The 18,505-nt window shown below is 42.6% G+C and overlaps 1 protein-coding gene across 25 annotated transcripts in view; it reads left to right on the top strand.

The window, feature by feature from the left end:
* Nucleotides 1-18,505, top strand: part of DOCK9 (dedicator of cytokinesis 9) — a 291,625-nt gene that overhangs the window by 177,212 nt on the left and 95,908 nt on the right. For all 25 annotated transcript variants that reach the window (XM_043582204.1, XM_043582155.1, XM_043582080.1 and 22 more), the window contains exons 10-15: nt 3,713-3,787; nt 5,299-5,439; nt 5,746-5,949; nt 6,338-6,460; nt 10,219-10,301; nt 10,906-11,028. In XM_043582204.1, coding sequence (XP_043438139.1) covers nt 3,713-3,787; nt 5,299-5,439; nt 5,746-5,949; nt 6,338-6,460; nt 10,219-10,301; nt 10,906-11,028 — 749 coding nt within the window. The remainder of the gene's footprint in view (nt 1-3,712; nt 3,788-5,298; nt 5,440-5,745; nt 5,950-6,337; nt 6,461-10,218; nt 10,302-10,905; nt 11,029-18,505) is intronic.

Here is an 18,505-nt window from a genome sequence, read left to right as displayed (position 1 = left end):
CTTTACAAAATACTTGTGTTCTAGGGATGTTCCCCAAAGTGGGACCTCTGGGTCAGAGGTTATTGTGTTGTTAATGCTTTAAATATTGCCAGGTTGCTTCCCCAAAAAGTTGGAACAACTGACATTTCCATTTCTCTGTGTCCTCACCAGAGGAGTGAAAATGGTATTTCCCTGCTTTAATTTGTGTTTTGCTGCTTAGAGGTGAGATTTTCCTACTATCATATATTTGGGTTTCTTCCTCTCTGACTTGCATGCTCATATTCTTTACCTATTTTCTTTTCTTTTCTTTTCTTTTCTTTTCTTTTCTTTTCTTTTCTTTCTTTCTTTCTTTTTTTTTTTAACTTTTTTTTATGTCTTTATTTTATTTTGAGAGAGAGACAGAGAGTGCGAGTGGGGGGAGGGGCAGAGAGAGGGAGAGACACACAATCCGAAGCAGGCTCCAGGCTCTGAGCTATCAGCACAGAGCCCTACGTGGGGGCTCGAACTCACAGACTGTGAGATCGTGACCTGAGCTGAAGGCTGATGCTTTTAACCAACTAAGCCATGCAGGTGCCCCCTTTTTTTCTTTTCTAATAGTCAAAGGCCAGACAGCCTCAGTTAGAAGTCAGGCTTCTATTGAATGTGTTGAGGTCTTGGGCAAAGTATTAATCCCTTGTGCCTTAGTGTCTCCTCTTTTAAACAAGGAAAATACTAGGACCCACCTCCTATCGTGGTATAAGATTTAAATGTGCACTTAGGATAATAGCACAGAAATGTTGGCTGTTATCCATAAAAATTTCCTTTTATCATTATGATACTTCCAGATATTTGTTATTCCCTGACTCTAGGGCAAAGCCCTGCCCTTCCCAAGCCACGTTTTCTTTCTGCCTAGGTTTTACTTGGTAATTCCTTCAAATACCATTTGTTAGGCATCCCCTCTGTTTAATGCATCGTAGGCCACGGAAGGAATGGGGGAAGGAACTGAGTTTGCTTTTAATCAACATCATCACAGCTGTCAATGTATGTAAGGTAGACTGTAAGCTTTTAGGTTATTTTTACATCTAAAGGTGTCGCTTCTTTCCCATTAAATGGTTTCTCTAGTGAAGAATATATCCCCTGGATATTAGTGGCAACATCAGGATGCTTTGAGTCTCTTTTGGCTCGTTGTTGATTTTTTTTTTCTTTTAATGTGTCTGCATCCCTGGTTGTCCTCTGATTATACAGACCTCCTAGCAGTCGTTTGTGCTGTGTTCATTTCTCATCTTGTCTCATAGTCAGTGTGAGACAACAAGCATCTTTCAAAAAGGCACCAGGGATTGTATCTACATTAAGAATCCATTGCTCTGCGGTGGTGTCTGAGATCACAGGACTTGCCTTTGTTGAAGGACTCCAGCGGAAATTCAGAAGTAGAATGCATTACTGTTGGTGGTGGCTTACAGCACCTGGTACTGATGTTTTTGTTGGGAAACATCATGGATTGGGCACAAAGTAAAGCAAATTCTCTTGGGTACAGTTAAGTATACTCCACACGCCACATGTTCTGGCTCTTGTGATGTGAAAAAATAGGAACAGTGACAGGTAAGATGGAGTTAAAAAGTTGTCCCATCCCCCATAGGGCATCGGCTCAAATAACATGATTTGCAGGAGTGTTCCTTACCCCCAGAAGCCTTAAAGCTCCCATAGAGAATGGCGAGATAAACCGTGTTGTGCAGAGAGACTCTAGCCATCATCTTATTCAACATTTTTACTCAGAAATGAAAGTGGAGTCCAGAGAGGCTATGCGGCTTGCTCACATTTACATAACTAGTGAACGAGTGGACTAGAACTAGAACACAGTTTCTTAGTGTTCTGGTGGTCATTTCATTTTGCCAGAGAAAGATGGTTTTTAAGTAGAGTTATGATAGAGTTTGGGTCATTGCTAAGAACCAACCTGTTATAACAACCGCATGGCTGAGAATATTAGGAAGATGTTCAGTCTTATTAGTGGTGATCTAGAAATGTAATAGACCATGTTTAGCCACCAGCAGAGATGGTAAGTCACCCCTTCCACTGTGGCTGTCGCTGCCCACATCACATGCTGAGATGTGAGTCGGTCTGTGGGGAAAGAACAGATGAGAGAGGACCCTCCATTCTGACTCTATAGACTTAACCATGGAGATTGAGAGTCATAAGAATGGATACAGATTTAGAGGCACCAAGCACGAAAAATAATGTGGTTGGCAATGACTTCTACCTTGTGAATGTCTTAGAAGCTTCTTTCTGTTCCCAAATTCCTCTTCTCCGACCCCTTTGTCTGTCTCCCTCCATGGCTTCTCTTCTTGCCATCCCTTCAGTGTTGGGGCCCCAGGGTTTCTTTTTACAGACTCCTTCACATTTTCCCCCAGGGAATTTCAACTACTCTCAAGGCTCCTCTGTCCCCACCTCTAGACTGATGTTCTCCAAGTCTGTAATTTCAGCCTTCCTCCCTACCTCGTGCTCAAGTTCCATCTCTCTGTCCATAGGCATCTCCACACTCCACTTTATCACCCTCTCCACAAACCTATCTCAATTAATGGGTTCACTGGACAGCAGGCTACCTACATGGGGGCTGTGGGCTCTGTGATGGACTCTGCTGTGGGATGGGAGGCAGGTGTGATAAAGAGCCCATGTGGGTCTTCCCCTTAACCCACCTCCTCAGCCCTACCCAAGGGGTTCTTCTAAAATGCAGAACTGGTTATTTTGTTCCCTTGCTTAAAATAGTGCCGGGTGTTTTTGGCTTCTGAAGGAAATCCACAGTCCCTAACACACAAATCCCAGCTTCATTTCTCTCTACTTTTCCCATCATGCCCAATGAATGACTTGACCATTGCTCAAGTGTGACTATACCTTTGTACCTGCAGTACCTCCTCCCAGAACTCCCTTCTCCCCTTTTCTGCCAAATGTTTTTGTAATGCAAGGTAGGTCTTCTTCTGGGAACTCTTTTCCGACTGCCACCTCCTGGTCCAGGTTAGTGATCACTGTGCCTTACACTTTCTTTGCCATTCTTACCACCTGTTTATATTGTCTTCGCTAGTATTCCTTGGGTGTAGAGGCTTTGTTTCATTCACGTGTGTGTCCCTGGTGCCTGACACATACTGGGTGCTCAGTAAATATCTATTGACTAGACCAGCAATGCTGCCTCCTTCCTGCCACAAACACCAATGGCAATCCTTCAAGATCTGCCATAGTTTCTCTGGCCCACCATTGCAGACCTCTTCCTTTCTCTTCCTGGGCTTCTACCTCAATCTTAGATGGACTCAAAATTCTCCTTACCATCTGGGCTCATTTCCCACTCAGCGTCTGTCTGTGCTGTGTGTCCTTTTCATTCAGCCCCAAATATTCATGTTTTCTTACTTTTTGCTGTTCTACTCCTGCATTCATAGCCCGTCCCCTCTTCCATCACTTTATGAAACCTTTCTTGAAAGAAATGTTTAATTATTTTCTTTAGCTTTCTTTGACTGATTTTGACCCTGAAGTTGACTGTAGTTTCATAAGGGCAGGACTAGGTCTTCTTTTCCCCTGTGGCACTCTGGTGTGCTACCTCCTTTGATGGTCTCACCTTGTTCAACATGCAGTTGACTCTCCAGGATGACAGGAGAGTTGTCTGGCAGCCTGGATCTTCAGGATGGGACAAACATGTTTGGACACCTCTGTGAGAAGAGGGTTTTTTTTTTTTTTAACCGTAATTTTTATTTTTTGTTTATCTTGTTATCAGAGTACCAGAGAAGCAGAAATCAAACTGAAAAGTGAAAGCAGAGTTAAGCTTTTTTACTTGGACCCAGATGCCCAGGTATGAACTATTTTAATGTTTACGTTTTTAAACTAAGTCGGGGAAAGAAAACAGACAGATGATACGTTTGTTTTATTTCTGTATTTGCTTGTTTATTTACTTTGGACTGGTAAGCAACATAACAACAATACAGAACATTCAGGGGAAAAGGAAAAATAAAAAATAACCATAATCTCATCCCCATTACCACTTCCATTGTGAGTGTTCCATATTCAATAGACTGTGGAAAACTGAGGGATTTACCCAAAGACACTCTCAATCCATAGAGAGCATATAATTTACCCCATAGAAAGACCATCAGACAATAATAAGCATCACTGAAGATGCCCAGTTGGCAGTGGTATTTCCTGACTCACCCAAGGTGCATGTGATCCACATCTGTGCCCTCAAAATCCACACTTGGTGTGGTGGGGTGGGGGTTGGGGGGGTGTCCAGGGCAGCTGGGAGGGGATGAAGGTTCTGCTGTATTTTCTCCCATATTTTTCCCCTTTTCATTTGTGATCTTTTTTATAGAACTTCTTTACTCCATTTACTTTATTTATTTATTTATTTATTTTTTAATTTTTGTTTTCAACGTTTATTTATTTTTGGGACAGAGAGAGAGACAGAGCATGAACGGGGGAGGGGCAGAGAGAGAGGGAGACACAGAATCGGAAACAGGCTCCAGGCTCTGAGCCATCAGCCCAGAGCCTGACGCGGGGCTCGAACTCACGGACCGCGAGATCGTGACCTGGCTGAAGTCGGACGCTTAACCGACTGCGCCACCCAGGCGCCCCATCCATTTACTTTAATAATAAATGTCTTTTTTGCTTTACAAATTTCATAACCATGTATATGTTTTTGCTTTTTTGACAATTTTTTGTTGTGATAAAATATACATAACATAAATTTACCATTTTAACCATTTTTAAGTGTGCAGTTCAGTGGCATTAAGTACGTTCATGATGTTGTGCAACCATCACCACCACCCATTCCAGAACTTTTTCATCATCCCAAGCAGAAACTCTATCCACTAAACACTTACTTCCCATTCCTCCCTCCCCTCATTCCCTGGTGACCTCCATTGTCCCTGTCTTTATCAATTTGCCTGCTCTAGGAACCACATTTATGTGAAACAATATATATCCTTTTGTGTCTGGCTTATTGCACTCAGCATAACGTTTTCAAGGTCCATCCGTGTTGTAGCATGTGTCAAAATTTCCTTCCTTTTTATGGCTGAATAATATTCCACTGTATGTATATACCAGATTTTGCTTGTTTATTTAGTTGTTGATGGACACTTGAGGTATTCCTAACCATAATTTTTAAGCTTGGCATAATCATGGAGTAGATATACCATCATTTATCTGACCACTGTTATAAACTATATAAGCTTATAAAATAGTAGCACTATTGTGAGTTAAGTGAGTTTAGCCTTTTCGCATTTTATGGAGTTTCCTCAGGATACATTTATTATGTGTTTGTTTTAATGTGAACATAATATATTTATGTATTTACATTTTCTTTTAAAGAAGCTTGACTTCACATCAGCTGAACCAGAAGTGAAGCCATTTGAAGAGAAATTTGGAAAAAGAATTCTCGTCAAGTGCAATGATTTATCTTTCAATTTGCAATGCTGTGTTGCAGAAAATGAAGAAGGACCCACTACAAATGTAATTTTCCTCTTAAAAAAGTATTTTAAGAAATAGAGATTGCAGATGTACCAGTTGCAATGCAGTCTGGACAGAAAATCCTAGTTTCTGATCAGAGAAGTGCAGTGTTTAGATCAGGATGCGGAGGGTTGTTTAGCCTCAGGGACAGGATATTTGTGACAAATGAAAGGGGTGGAGACTTCTTTCTCTTGAGCTATCATAAATAGGTTTTGTAATTTCTTCTTCGATAGCAGCATTCTCTTTTCCAGACAGTTTGAGCTGTAGTGACGGTCTGGATTGTTTTTTTGTTTTTTGTTTTTTGTTCAGGTCGAGCCTTTCTTTGTCACTCTATCCCTGTTTGACATAAAATACAACCGAAAGATTTCTGCCGATTTCCACGTGGACCTGAACCATTTCTCCGTGAGGCAGATGCTGGCCACCACGTCCCCAGCTCTGGTGAACGGTGGCAGGAAGAGCTCACCTGCCCTTCAGGACATCCTTCACGAAGCTGCCATGCAGTATCCGAAGCAGGTGGGAGACAGAGCCCAGCAGTCGTCCCTACTGAGACTTATCTTGCACCTGCTGTGTGAATGCATAATGAGACTCCGTAGCACGCAGCTAGGGGAAATGAGACTGTTGGTTGTATCGACAGCATATATAAGCAGGCAGGAAAGGCAAGCTGAGAGAAGAAGAAGCAGTATTTGATTTCTCATTTTTTTTTTTCTAAACTTTCTGCTAGTTGCCCACCCCCCTGACCAAATTGCCTTTTTGATCAGATGATAAACTAGCGATAAAGCACTGAGTGCCTCTCAATAGCATGTTTTAGCACTCTTTGTTGCTTCAGAACGTTTCATGTTCAGGGGATTTGTTTAACGTGGGTGTGAATTTTACTCACTACAGAAAATCGTTTGTTCCCTAGGGAATATTTTCGGTCACATGTCCTCATCCTGATATATTTCTGGTGGCTAGAATTGAAAAAGTGCTTCAGGGGAGCATCACACACGGTGCCGAGCCATACATGAAAAGTTCAGACTCCTCTAAGGTATGAGTGACTTTTATGCTTTATGATGATAAGCATCAATTCAATAAAAGGGCCCTCTGTGAAAATAGAAACGCTTAAAGAAATCAGAGTTAAGCCTTATGTATTCAGCGAGATGTATTTATACTTTTTATATTTTAAACTATGTGCACTCTTCACATAGATTTACTCTTAACCTCATGTGTCCAATTTTCATTGAAAAGTAGTCCTGTATGTAAATAAAATCCTTCATTTGTCTAGACAATCCTAACATCCTAAAATAATTGGCAAAACTGGAATTATGAGCTTAACAGTAAACTTTCTATCATTAAAGAGGACATATATTCTATTCAAATAGAGTGCATTCCACTTGTTGACGTGTCTCTCAGGTTCTGGAATTATCTTTGGGTCCATTTACACTTAAATGGGAGGCTGGAGACTAGGGGATGGTCTGACCAGTGAGGTCAGTGCTTCAGGTGCCCTGTTTGGTCACACGGGGCAGGTCATGGTGGCAGAGGTGACCTTGGGTAGAAGAGGGAAGGGAAACATACAAGCTGTCTGGTGTGTTTCCCTTACTTTGGCGTAGTGCTCACTACTTGGGGAGTGCCTTGATGGACACACACAGATATGAATGTTAGAGGTTATCTAGTCAAGAGCTCTTCTCAGGCATCAGAAAACTGAGGTTTACTAAGGTTTAGTTACCTGCTCAGTGCCCTACAGCTAGAGTGACCAGAGGCACCTGACTGTCACTTTCCAGCACGTTGAGCTACCTGGTAGAGTGAGCTTATAGAGTTCTGTCTCTGCTGGCTTTACAGTATTTGTAAGTGCTTGTCTGGGAGATGGCCCTGATACACTGACAAGGACTGGTCAGCAGCAGGAGGGGACACCTCCAAAGGCTCTAAGGGACATTTCCTGAGCTGAATCAGAGCTTCCCCTCATGCTGTCTGTGGCCGGCCATACACCACAGGTATGTCCACGAGCTGCAGGGTGGTTGTTAAAGAATAGGTTGTAGGAGTCAGAGACCTGGGTGCTGAGTACCTAGGTACTTTGGAGAAGTCATGTCACCTCTCTGGGCTCTGGTGTCCCATCTGTTGTTGAAGGATGATGCCCCACCTCCTCTCAGGAACAGCACTGAGATCAGATAATATACAAGACATTGCTGGGTGCCTGCGTGGCTCAGTTGGTTGAGCGTCTGACTTGAGCTCAGGTGATGATCTCATGGTTCACAGGTTTGAGCCCCATGTCAGGCTCTATATTAACAGCCCAGAGACTGGAGCCTGCTTTGGATTTTGGATCTCCCTCTCTCTCTGCCCCCCCCCCATTCATGTTCTGTCTCTCTGTCTCAAAAATAAAAATAAAACATAAAAAAAATTTTTAAATATACAAGACATTGCCGGGGATGCTGCAAATCACTGACACATGTAGGACAATGTTATCATCTATCCCAGCCCCAGCCAGGGGAGAACCCATAGCCCCAGGCACACTGCCTCCAACAGTATGCCTTTCTGGCTGATAACAGCTGGGTCAAGTTTGGTCTCTGGAGAAGAAGCGATTTTATTTTTTAAATCAAGTTTGTAAAACCTTGGATAAGAAGCTCTTTCAGCTCTTCAGTGTTTTGATTAATAATCAATGAAGGCCCAGGATGAGATCGGCTCCCCTGACTGTATGTGATACGTTTCCAGGGCCTAAATGCACCGTCTTTGCTCTTCTGCCTGCCACATGCACGGTTTGAAATTTGGCAGCTCGTGATGGTGCAAAATCACATTTCACTTTGGGCTAGACTTGATGCTCTCCTCCACGCTTCCCAGTGGCCGCCGAGCATCTGTGGAAGTCGGCTCTTCCCTCCTTATGTGTGGGATGCACAGCTCAGCCATGTGTACGTTACTCCATACGTTCACACTTCCAAAGTAATAAATTAAGGCAGAGATTAACCTTTTTATATCAGAATAGGTTTTATATCTCTCTGCTCTCAAGCATGTTGTATCAGAATAGAACTTTTGGCAGAGATATTACCGAAGGATGATTTTCTCATGCATGTCAGAATTGTTTCTTTCCTGTTTTCCAAGATGGTCTAGAACATCATTTAGAGTAAATTTTGTCTTGGAGGAAGAAACTCTTATAAGAAGTCTCTGTAGGTGTAGATCATGAATAGATTAAAAAAGAGGAAGAAAGAAAGAAAACGGGCGGGGGAGACCAAAGACAAAATTGAGTTTTTCAGTCTTACATACCTTACATACCTTATGTTCCCTGTGCACCCTCAGTAAGTCTGTGGGCTCGGACCCTGTTCGCCGCAGGAAACCATGAAACTTATTTGAAATCTGGGTTTTAGTTTTAAGTTTTATGCAAATATTGTGTTTTACTCCACAGTATAGAAATCTATACTACACAGTTAGAAATCTAAAAATGATAGTTTCTATCTGAAAATAGAAGGTAGGCCATTTTACCCTGTGACTGTGTGCCCCCAGTGCCCACAGGATCATGCCCTTCCGGAAGAAGAAATGAAGGAACTGGAGGAGCTCCTGACACGTTTCGGTCAAGACATGTTTCTAATTCATTCGTGAGGGTAGCAATTCTCACAGCATGACTGTGGTAGAATCATAATGTCTGGTAACTGGAAGGGATAGTGAAAAGTACTGTGCCTCACGCCCTTCATTTCTCAGGTGGGGAAAATGGAGCCCAGAGAGGGTTAATGGCCTAGACTCACAGTGCTGGTTTCAGTTTGACCTAGAGACAAACAGCTCTATCATCTGAGTTTTCGCAAACCTGATGCGCACAGGTCATCGAAGGTCTGGTCAGAAGGCAGGTTCTGACCCAGGGGGTCTGGGGTGGGGCCCGAGACTCTGCATTCCTGATAAGCTCCCAGGTGCTGCTGATGCTGCCGCTCTGACACACATTGGTTCACAGGCGCTGGATCACAGTTCCCAAAACTGGTTGACTTTGATGTGCTTCAGTAATGTAAAAGGCCCTCGAACATACCACTCTAACTGAATCAAACTTTTTATTGGGAGCTGTGCAGGATCCCGGTACAAGCACATTCGGGGCACTTGTCCTCCGCTGTAGCGGTAGGGGTACAGTTGATTGATAGACATGTCATGCACACATCTTAGGCCAAAGCAGATCTGCTTCACTGTGCACTATGGGCTTCATAAGTCAAGCCACAACAAATGAAAATTCATCATCAAGAAGTGAAAATAGCAGTAATTTATACCTAGAAAGTAAGAATATAACTAACAGTTGAAAACCCTGGCCTAACTTAAGTCAGCACCTATATAATGTCTACAGAACAAATATCTATCCCCCAAATTGTGGGAATCTGCATGAGCTGGAACACATTAGGAGCTATGCTGGCTTAGCATTTTCGTTAGTATTCTCTTTTAAACTTTAAGTATTGCCATATATTTTGGCACGAATACCAAGAATTAACAATTGTTAATAACCCAGTGGACTTACAAGTAGCCCTTAGTCATAAAGAACTATGAAAGCCTATGAAATGTCATGCTTGCGGCCTATGAAAGCAACGTTTCAGAAAAGAAAAGACTTAACATTTTGGAAACGGTCCTCATTCTATATTCTTTGAAAGTCACTGCCATAAAGATTGCATTAAACAGAATACTCTGCACCTAGTGTAAGTCCGGCCAGATTTCCTTACAGTGACCCGTGCTTTTCCATGCATCTGATACTAGGGTAGGAGCTTGTTTAACGAATGTGTGATGACGGCTCTTTAGATCATAATTCTGTCAATGGGGTACAGCACCTCATATCTTGATTCTCGTGTCTTCAAGGTTGCTCAGAAGGTGCTGAAGAATGCCAAGCAGGCTTGCCAAAGACTAGGACAGTACAGAATGCCATTTGCATGGGCAGCAAGGTAACGACAATATCTTTTATGCCTTTGATGTAGCTAGAGATACACGGATATAGATAGATACATAGATACATAGATACATAGATAGATAGACAGACTGACTCATCTCTTTTGTCTTTATTGCCCAGAGGCAAAGAGGATTTAAATGTGTAAAGTTAAAACATAAGTAAGCCCCCTATGTGAATAATCTTTCGTTAGAATCACAGACGGGGAAGATGCTGGCTGGGAGAGCCGTGCGGGGGCCAGTAGGACGGACAGGAGCTCTTGTTGCAGAGCTGCTGTTCTGGCCACGTGTCCCAAGCCCAGCCTGGACAGCGGCCCAGGGTGGGGGCCTGCACATCACCCTTGTTTGTGAGCTCTGCTTCCTAAGCATCTGACTGTGGATGTTGTTGCCTAAGCACGAGCCATTTGCTGGAAATGTTCTCTGTGTAAATTGAGTTAGTTGTGTTCATCGGCGTAAATGTCTTCCATGTTTTTAGATAATGAAATTTCTGTTAGTACAGCCAATGGAATAATAATTAGGCTTCACATAGAAACCAAAGTTAAGCCGTGGATTTATTTTCATCTTTTGGAAGCTCAGTTTAGAACTGTTGTTTGGCTATTTCAGGACGTTGTTTAAGGATGCATCTGGAAACCTTGACAAAAATGCCAGATTCTCTGCTCTGTACAGGCAAGACAGCAATAAGCTCTCCAATGACGACATGCTCAAGTTACTTGCGGACTTTCGGAAGTGAGTCTCAAAGTGTTACTTATTTTCACACCTGAAAAACAGAAGGTGTTTTCTGTGGGGGGGGGGGGGGCGGGAGGGCAGCGGGTTCCACTCAAACATCATAGGGGCTGTTGGGTGAGCGTGGAACTTTACCTTGAGTCCTTGGGAGGGAAGAGAAGGTCTAACATTGAAGAGTGTCCTAGTTAATTTGAATGATGTTTTCAGTGGTGCTGTGAGGGCAGGGTGAGGGTAGAGATGGGCCTAGGGAGGAAGGAGACAGCTGAGGAACCTTTGGCAAGAGATGGGAAAGGACACAGCAAAGGCAGTGCAAGTGGAAATGGGAGGAAGGGACTAATCCAGGTCACATCGAGGAAGCACCTGTACTCTGCCTGGGGTTCCTGATTGGGAGAAGGATGGGAGGAGAGAGAAGTGGGTGGTAGTCTCGGATAAGCAACCCCCCAGTTTCTGACCTGCACGGTAGAGTGACTCATGTACCGTTAACTGGGTGATGGAAGGGAAGAACAATAACTTACATCGTACTTACTGTTTACCACCATTGTTCCAAATGCTTTACCTGTATTAACAATTGTATTTGTTTCCTAGGGCTGCCATAACAAAGTACCACAAACTAGGGGGCTTAAAACAATGGAAATTTATTCTCTCACAATTTTGGAGGCTAGATGTCCGAAACCAAGATATTGGTGGGGTCATCCTTGCTCCAGAATCTCAAGGGGAGGGTCCTTCCTTATTTCCTCCAGCTTCCCGTGGCTCCAGGCATTCCTTGGGCTTATGGCGGCATCGCTCTAGTCTCTGTTTCTGGCTTCACACGGCCACCTTCCTGTGTGTTTCTGTTGAAATATCCTTCTTATAAAAGAACTTGTCATGTTGGATTAGGGCCAACCCCAGTGACCTCGTCTTCCCTTGATTGCATCTGCAAAGACCCTATTTCCAAATAAAGACACATCCATAGGTACCAGGGATTAGGACTTTAACATATGTGTTTGGGAACACCATCCAGCCCACAGCAACGTGGTAAAGAGAGGGAACGCACTGGCGGGGTCGTTCTGACTGAGAACCTGCTCCTATCACCATGCTGTTGTGGTGTTGCATCATGATGGTCCACTTCCAAACTCACACAACTGATTTCCTTTGCTAGGGACATGGGTTTTAGAGCTTTTCTGGGAAAATTCTGGGAATGAGAAAGAACTGAGGCTATTAGAACGTAATGAAATGAAAATCATGGGGATGCCTGGGCGACTCCGTCAGTTGGGTGTCCAACTCTTGGTTTCGGCACAGGTCATGAGCTCACAGTTTGTGAAATCAAGCCCCTCTTCAGGTTCTAATAGCACAGAGCCTGCTTAGGATTCTCTCTTCTCTCTGCCCCTTCTCCTCTCTTTCTCTCAAAATAAATGTTAAAAAAAAAAAGAAATTAAAAAAGAAAGAAAAAAAAAAAAAGAATGGTGAAGAACCAGCCACTAACTATTCTATACCATAGGAAACCTTAGTCTTGTTTTTTTATTTGGGAAAAAAAACACGTATCAAAGTAACAATGTCACTTGGCTTAGAACTCAGGACTGGCGGTTTAGCTTTTGGTTCATTTTTACTTTTACTTCTCTCTCTTCTGATTTTTCAGCATTCTTATTAGAGCCATAATTAACATCTCTAAAAAACCTTTACTTACTGATAGTAGTATATTGTCATCTGTAACATGTTTTCATACAGTAACTATTGTCATGTTTCACCCTTGCTTATAGAATAAAAACTCATTTTATTCTGTTTTGTTTTTTGAAAACTCCAGTCGCCTTTAGTTAAATAGATTACAATTTTCCTGCACTAGCCCACCGTGCAGTTCTTAGTAATCATGATGTGGGTCCAAACGTAATCACTTAGGACGGGGTACACACTATATTGTTAAGGAGGAGAAAGCGTATCTGTATGACCTCATTTTTTTTTAAATATATGAAATTTATTGTCAAATTGGTTTCTATACAACACCCCGTGCTCATCCCAACAGGTGTCCTCCTCAATACCCATCACCCACCCTCCCACCCCCATCAGCCCTCAGTTTGTTCTCAGTTTTTAAGAGTCTCTCATGCTTTGGCTCTCTCCCACTCTAACCTCTTTTTTTTTTTTTTTTCCTTCCCCTCCCCCATGGGTTCCTGTTAAGTTTCTCAGGATCCACATAAGAGTGAACACATGTGGTATCTGTCTTTCTCTGTATGGCTTATTTCACTTAGCATAACACTCTCCAGTTCCATCCACGTTGCTACAAAGGGCCGTATTTCATTCTTTCTCATTGCCACGTAGTACTCCATTGTGTATATAAACCACAATTTCTTTATCCATTCATCAGTTGATGGACATTTAGGCTCTTTCCATAATTTGGCTATTGTTGAGAGTGCTGCTATAAACATTGGGGTAGAAGTGCCCCTGTGCATCAGCACTCCTGTATCCCTTGGGTAAATTCCTAGCAGTGCTACTGCTGGGTCATAGGGTAGTTCTATTTTTAATTTTTTGAGGAACCTCCACACTGTTTTCCAGAGTGGCTGCACCAGTTTGCATTCCCACGAACAGTGCAAGAGGGTTCCCGTTTCTCCACATCCTCTCCAGTATCTATAGTCTCCTGATTTGTTCATTTTGGCCACTCTGACTGGCGTGAGGTGATATCTGAGTGTGGTTTTGATTTGTATTTCCCTGATGAGAAGCGACGTTGAGCATCTTTTCATGTGCCTGTTGGCCATCTGGATGTCTTCTTTAGAGAAGTGTCTATTCATGTTTTCTGCCCATTTCTTCACTGGATTATTTGTTTCTCGGGTGTGGAGTTTGGTGAGCTCTTTATAGATTTTGGATACTAGCCCTTTGTCCGATATGTCATTTGCAAATATCTTTTCCCATTCCGTCAGTTGCCTTTTAGTTTTGTTGATTGTTTCCTTTGCAGTGCAGAAGCTTTTTATCTTCATGAGGTCCCAGTAGTTCATTTTTGCTTCAATTCCCTTGCCTTTGGGGATGTGTCAAGTAAGAAATTGCTACGGCTGAGGTGTATGACCTCATTTTTGAGAAGAAAACATTTTCTATGCTTTTTGTGTGTAAATGAAGAAATGGATAGGCAAACAGCTAGCCATGTAGAAAGATAGCCATCAAATAGCCATGTCGGGTGTATACCAAAATGGTGGGCATGGTTGTCTCTGAGGGCTAGGTGTATGGATGACTTTTAACTTATACTTGATAGCTTTTCATGATTTTATGTGGACTTTTTTTTTTTTTAACCAACATTTACTTTCATATTCTGACAAACAAACAATGAGGTTTTCTACATGTGGCGGTGGTTGGAAGCCCTGTCTTGGAAGTTGTGTGCCAGGCAGGCTACCTGGAGACTGCTCTGGCTGGGGTGGGTCTTTGGTGGCACCCCCAGCTCACTGTTCTGTTCCTCAGCGGAGGTGAAGGGTAGGCTCTACAGGGTCTTTAATGAAAAAGTGATCTGAGTGGAGAGCCGATGGCCAGGAGAAGCACAAGCCTTCGCTGCTTCAGAGCACAGCGGTAGCCTCTCCGGCATACTGGGCCTTCATGTGTGTGCTCAGTAGGAAGGATCTTGTGGGAGGAGCGTGTTCCAGAGGGCCAGCCAGAGAAACCCACCAATAGGGATGTGATGCTGTCAGCCTCAGAAGATGCAAAGGGGAGCCTTTGTCCTTCTCAGCAAAATCCAAAGAAATGCCTGTGTCTGCTCCCTGTGCTTTTCACAGTGGAGTTAGGGAAGTGGAGGTTTCCTTTTTTTTTTTTTTATTTTTAACCTTGGCATTGTTCTTTTCCTTTTCCCTTTAATTAATTAATTTGTTTGTTTGTTCGTTTTCTTACAGAGAATAATCTCATGTCACTGACCTGGGCACCAGCCAGGTGCAAAACTATTGTTTCTGCTCCCATGATTGTCTCAAAATGTCATTTAATAACGGATGGGAAAAATTTTCTCGAGCTGCCCCCAGTCTTTAGAAAACAGCCAGCACATCTATCTCATAGGCCACTCCTCCCTCTCCTTTGCAATAAGTACCAGGGGTGTTTTCCAAGACTTAGTAGAAAATAGTTCTGTCAGATAGATGGTATTGCTGGCACGTATGCTTCCAGAAACATTTACCTAAGAAGAAACACTTGGTATTTTATCCTTATTTGATTTGCTTAGGGTGGTGTCTTTTCTAACTTCTGCAGGCAATCTGAAAGCATGAAGGCAAAGCATAAAAACAGATCATTTTCTTTCCTTTTCTTTTCAAATTTTTATTTAAATTCTAGTTAGTTAGGATACAGTACAATATTGGTTTCAGGAATAGAATTCAGTGATTCCTCACTTACATACAACACCCAGTGCTCATCATAACAAGTGCCCTCCTTAGTACCCATCACCGGTCCAGCCCATCCCCCACCTACCTCCGCTCCAGCAACCCTCAGTTCGTTCTCTATACTTAAGAGTCTGTTACAGTTTGTTTGCCTCTTTTTTCTCTTTTCTCCATTCCCATATGTTTGTCTATTTCTTAAGTTCCACAAATCATATGGTATTTGTCTTTCTCTGACTGACTTATTTCACCTAGCATAATACTCTCTAACTCTATGTCACTGCAAATGGCAGGATTTCATTCTTTTAGATGGGTGAATAATATTCCACTGGGTATATATGCCACATCTTCTTTATCCGTGCATCAGTTGATGGATACTGGGTTCTTTCCATTGTTTGGCTATTGTTGATAATGCTGCTGTAACCATTGGGGTGCATGTACCCCTTCGAATCTGTATTTCTGTACCTTTGGGTAAATACCTAGTAGTGTGATTGCTGGATCGTATTTTTAACTTTTTGAGGAACTTCCATACTGTTTTCCAGAGTGACTGCACCAGTTTGCATTCCCATCAGCGGTGCAAGAGGGTTCCCTTTCTCCCCATGCTCGCCAACACCTGTTGTTCCTTGTGTTGTTAATTTTAGCCATTCTGACAGGTGTGAGGTGGTACCTCATCATGGTTTTGATTTGTATTTCCCTGATGATGAGTGATGTTGCGCATCTTTTCAAGAATATTTTCTTTCTTTCCTTCTTTTAAAAATTGTTAATGTTTATTTTTGAGAGAGAGAGTGTGAGCTGGGGAGGGGCATAGAGAGGGGGACAGAGGATCCAAAGCAGGCTCTGAGCTGTCAGCACAGAGCCCACTGTGGGGCTTCAACCCACGAACTGCAAGATCATGACCTGAGCTGAAGTCAGACGCTCAACTGACTAAGCCACCCAAGTGCCCCAAGAATATCTTCTTTTAAATGTACTTTATTATTATTTTTTGGGGGGGGGTCTGGTGCAAAAGGTGTTTTTATTAAAGCACAAAGACAAGACCGTGGGCAGGAAGGGCTATCTAAATGTAAACTTTTTTAAGGTTACCACATTGGGTAGGTTTTGGTTTTTGTTTGTTTTTGTTTTGTTTCGTTTTGTTTTGTTTTTGTAATGCTTATTTTTTTTATTTTTTTATTTTTTTGAGGGAGAGAGAGAAAGCATGAGCGGGCAGGGGCAGAGAGAGAGAGAGGGGGCATAGCAGAGGATCTGAAGCAGGCTCAGCACTGACGCGGAGCTCGAACTCACAAGCCGTGAGATCATGACCTGAGCCAAAGTCAGATGCTTAACTGACTGAGCCTCTTCGGTGCCTCCACATTGGGTAGTTTAGGCAATATTATTATTAGGGTTTGTGCATGAGACTTACGCATATATGTTTATTTGTACCTTTATGTTCTTTGTGCCCAAGTTTGACATTCTTCTCTCCATTTCCCTCCGGTTACATTGCACTGAAGCCAGATGGGGCTATTGCCTTTCTCTGAAGCCATTGTGTACTTGCACTCCACCATGCTTTGCCCTCTGCCTAAATCATATCCCCATCTGCTTTTGTCTCTCCAAGGGACCTCTGTCCTCTTTCAAGTCGTCTGTAACTTATGTCCATGTTGGGAAGCTGGGCCAGGTTGTGTGGCTTCTCTGCTTGAGTCCTCTCTTCTTTTTAAAGGGGAGCCCTAGCAGCCCTGTGTCCTATAGCTATGGTGGGGAGTAAATGAAAATGCATGTCAGGGTGATGTCTGTCACTGAGAAGACTTGTCTCTTAGCCTTCCTTCTCCACACTCTAGACACTCGCCTCCCCGTGGAGGTTTGCACACACTGTATGCATGTGTTTGTCATCATCTGTCTGCTTGAGCACAGGAGTCATGTCACATTAGTATTCTGTCTGTGGTGTCTAGTCTAGTGTGTGTCATATCACCATAAGCACTTGATAAATGCTTATTGAAATTTCTCCTAGACATAAATTCAGTGATTTTGTGTAAGCAAAAACATCTCAAATTTCTTTCAATCACAGACACATTTCTTTAAGTGACTCCAAAGCTTTTAGGGGCTATTTCCTCTTACAAAATGCATTTAGAAGATTAGACTCACCACCAACAGACCCACACATGCCAATATTGCCCGTTAATCCCTTTAATGGGTCAGTACAGAAAATAGAGAAGGGAGGACCGGACTGCAGAGACACAGAGGTGAGGACACCAAGTCTGTTGGCCTGGGATGATTGCTGGTTTGTGATACTCCCCTTGCTTCTGGGAGTTGTCAAGTCAGCAGGATTGTATGGGCAGTGGGAAGAAAAACCTTTCCTTTGCCTAAGAGTAAGAGTTTGAGCCTCATTCCTACACTGATATGTAGACAAAAGCAGTCCCCAAATTCCAGATGCCCTATGTATGTCTACTTTATACATTTATTTAATGCAGTTTTAGGATGGGCTTTCATGCTCAAGGTATTGTAAGTTGTGCATAGAATATATACATTTTTCAGCATTAAAAAAAAAAACTAATCCCAGTTATAAGAGAATTCACTTTGTGTGATACACACACACACACACACACACACACACACACACCATCACTTTGGAAATGCATATAAAAAAGGGCAATAGAATTTTCATTGTTTGTAAGGTTTTGATGTGTATTGAGCCAGGTTCCATAAAAGCCCTGAAGTTTTGAAGTAAGTTTAAGACTATATTTAAAAAACCAAGTTGGTAGAAACAGCTTCCACAAAGCCCATGTGCCATGTGCTGTGGAACTAAGCTCAGATCTGTGCTTTCTTGGAAATACATGGACATAATGCCTCTATAGAAATAGCAGCCAGAACTGAAAGCTTTCATCAGGGAAAAGAAACAAGTATAGTTAGACACAGAAGAATATAACACATTGTGCAGAGTTCCAGTGAGGATTGTTTAATTAAAACTTGTTGCTTAGAAATCCAGTTATCATAAGTTTATATGAGGATGATGGCAGGGTAATAGAAAAAGTGGTGAAGGGACATACTCACTTATCGGCAGAAATAACCAGCAAGGGATGAAACACCGCGCTCTTGGACACTTACATTTGGAAACATTCTTTGCAATAAGCAGGATATTTCTGATTCGAGGAAGCAGAAACAACTTCCTAGGTGTCTGTAAGATTTGTGGGATGCAGGGTTCTGTGGTAAGG

The sequence above is a fragment of the Prionailurus bengalensis genome, chromosome A1 (assembly GCF_016509475.1).
Source record: "Prionailurus bengalensis isolate Pbe53 chromosome A1, Fcat_Pben_1.1_paternal_pri, whole genome shotgun sequence".
Classification (NCBI taxonomy): domain Eukaryota; kingdom Metazoa; phylum Chordata; class Mammalia; order Carnivora; family Felidae; genus Prionailurus; species Prionailurus bengalensis.
This window is presented reverse-complemented; position numbering and strand designations above follow the sequence as displayed.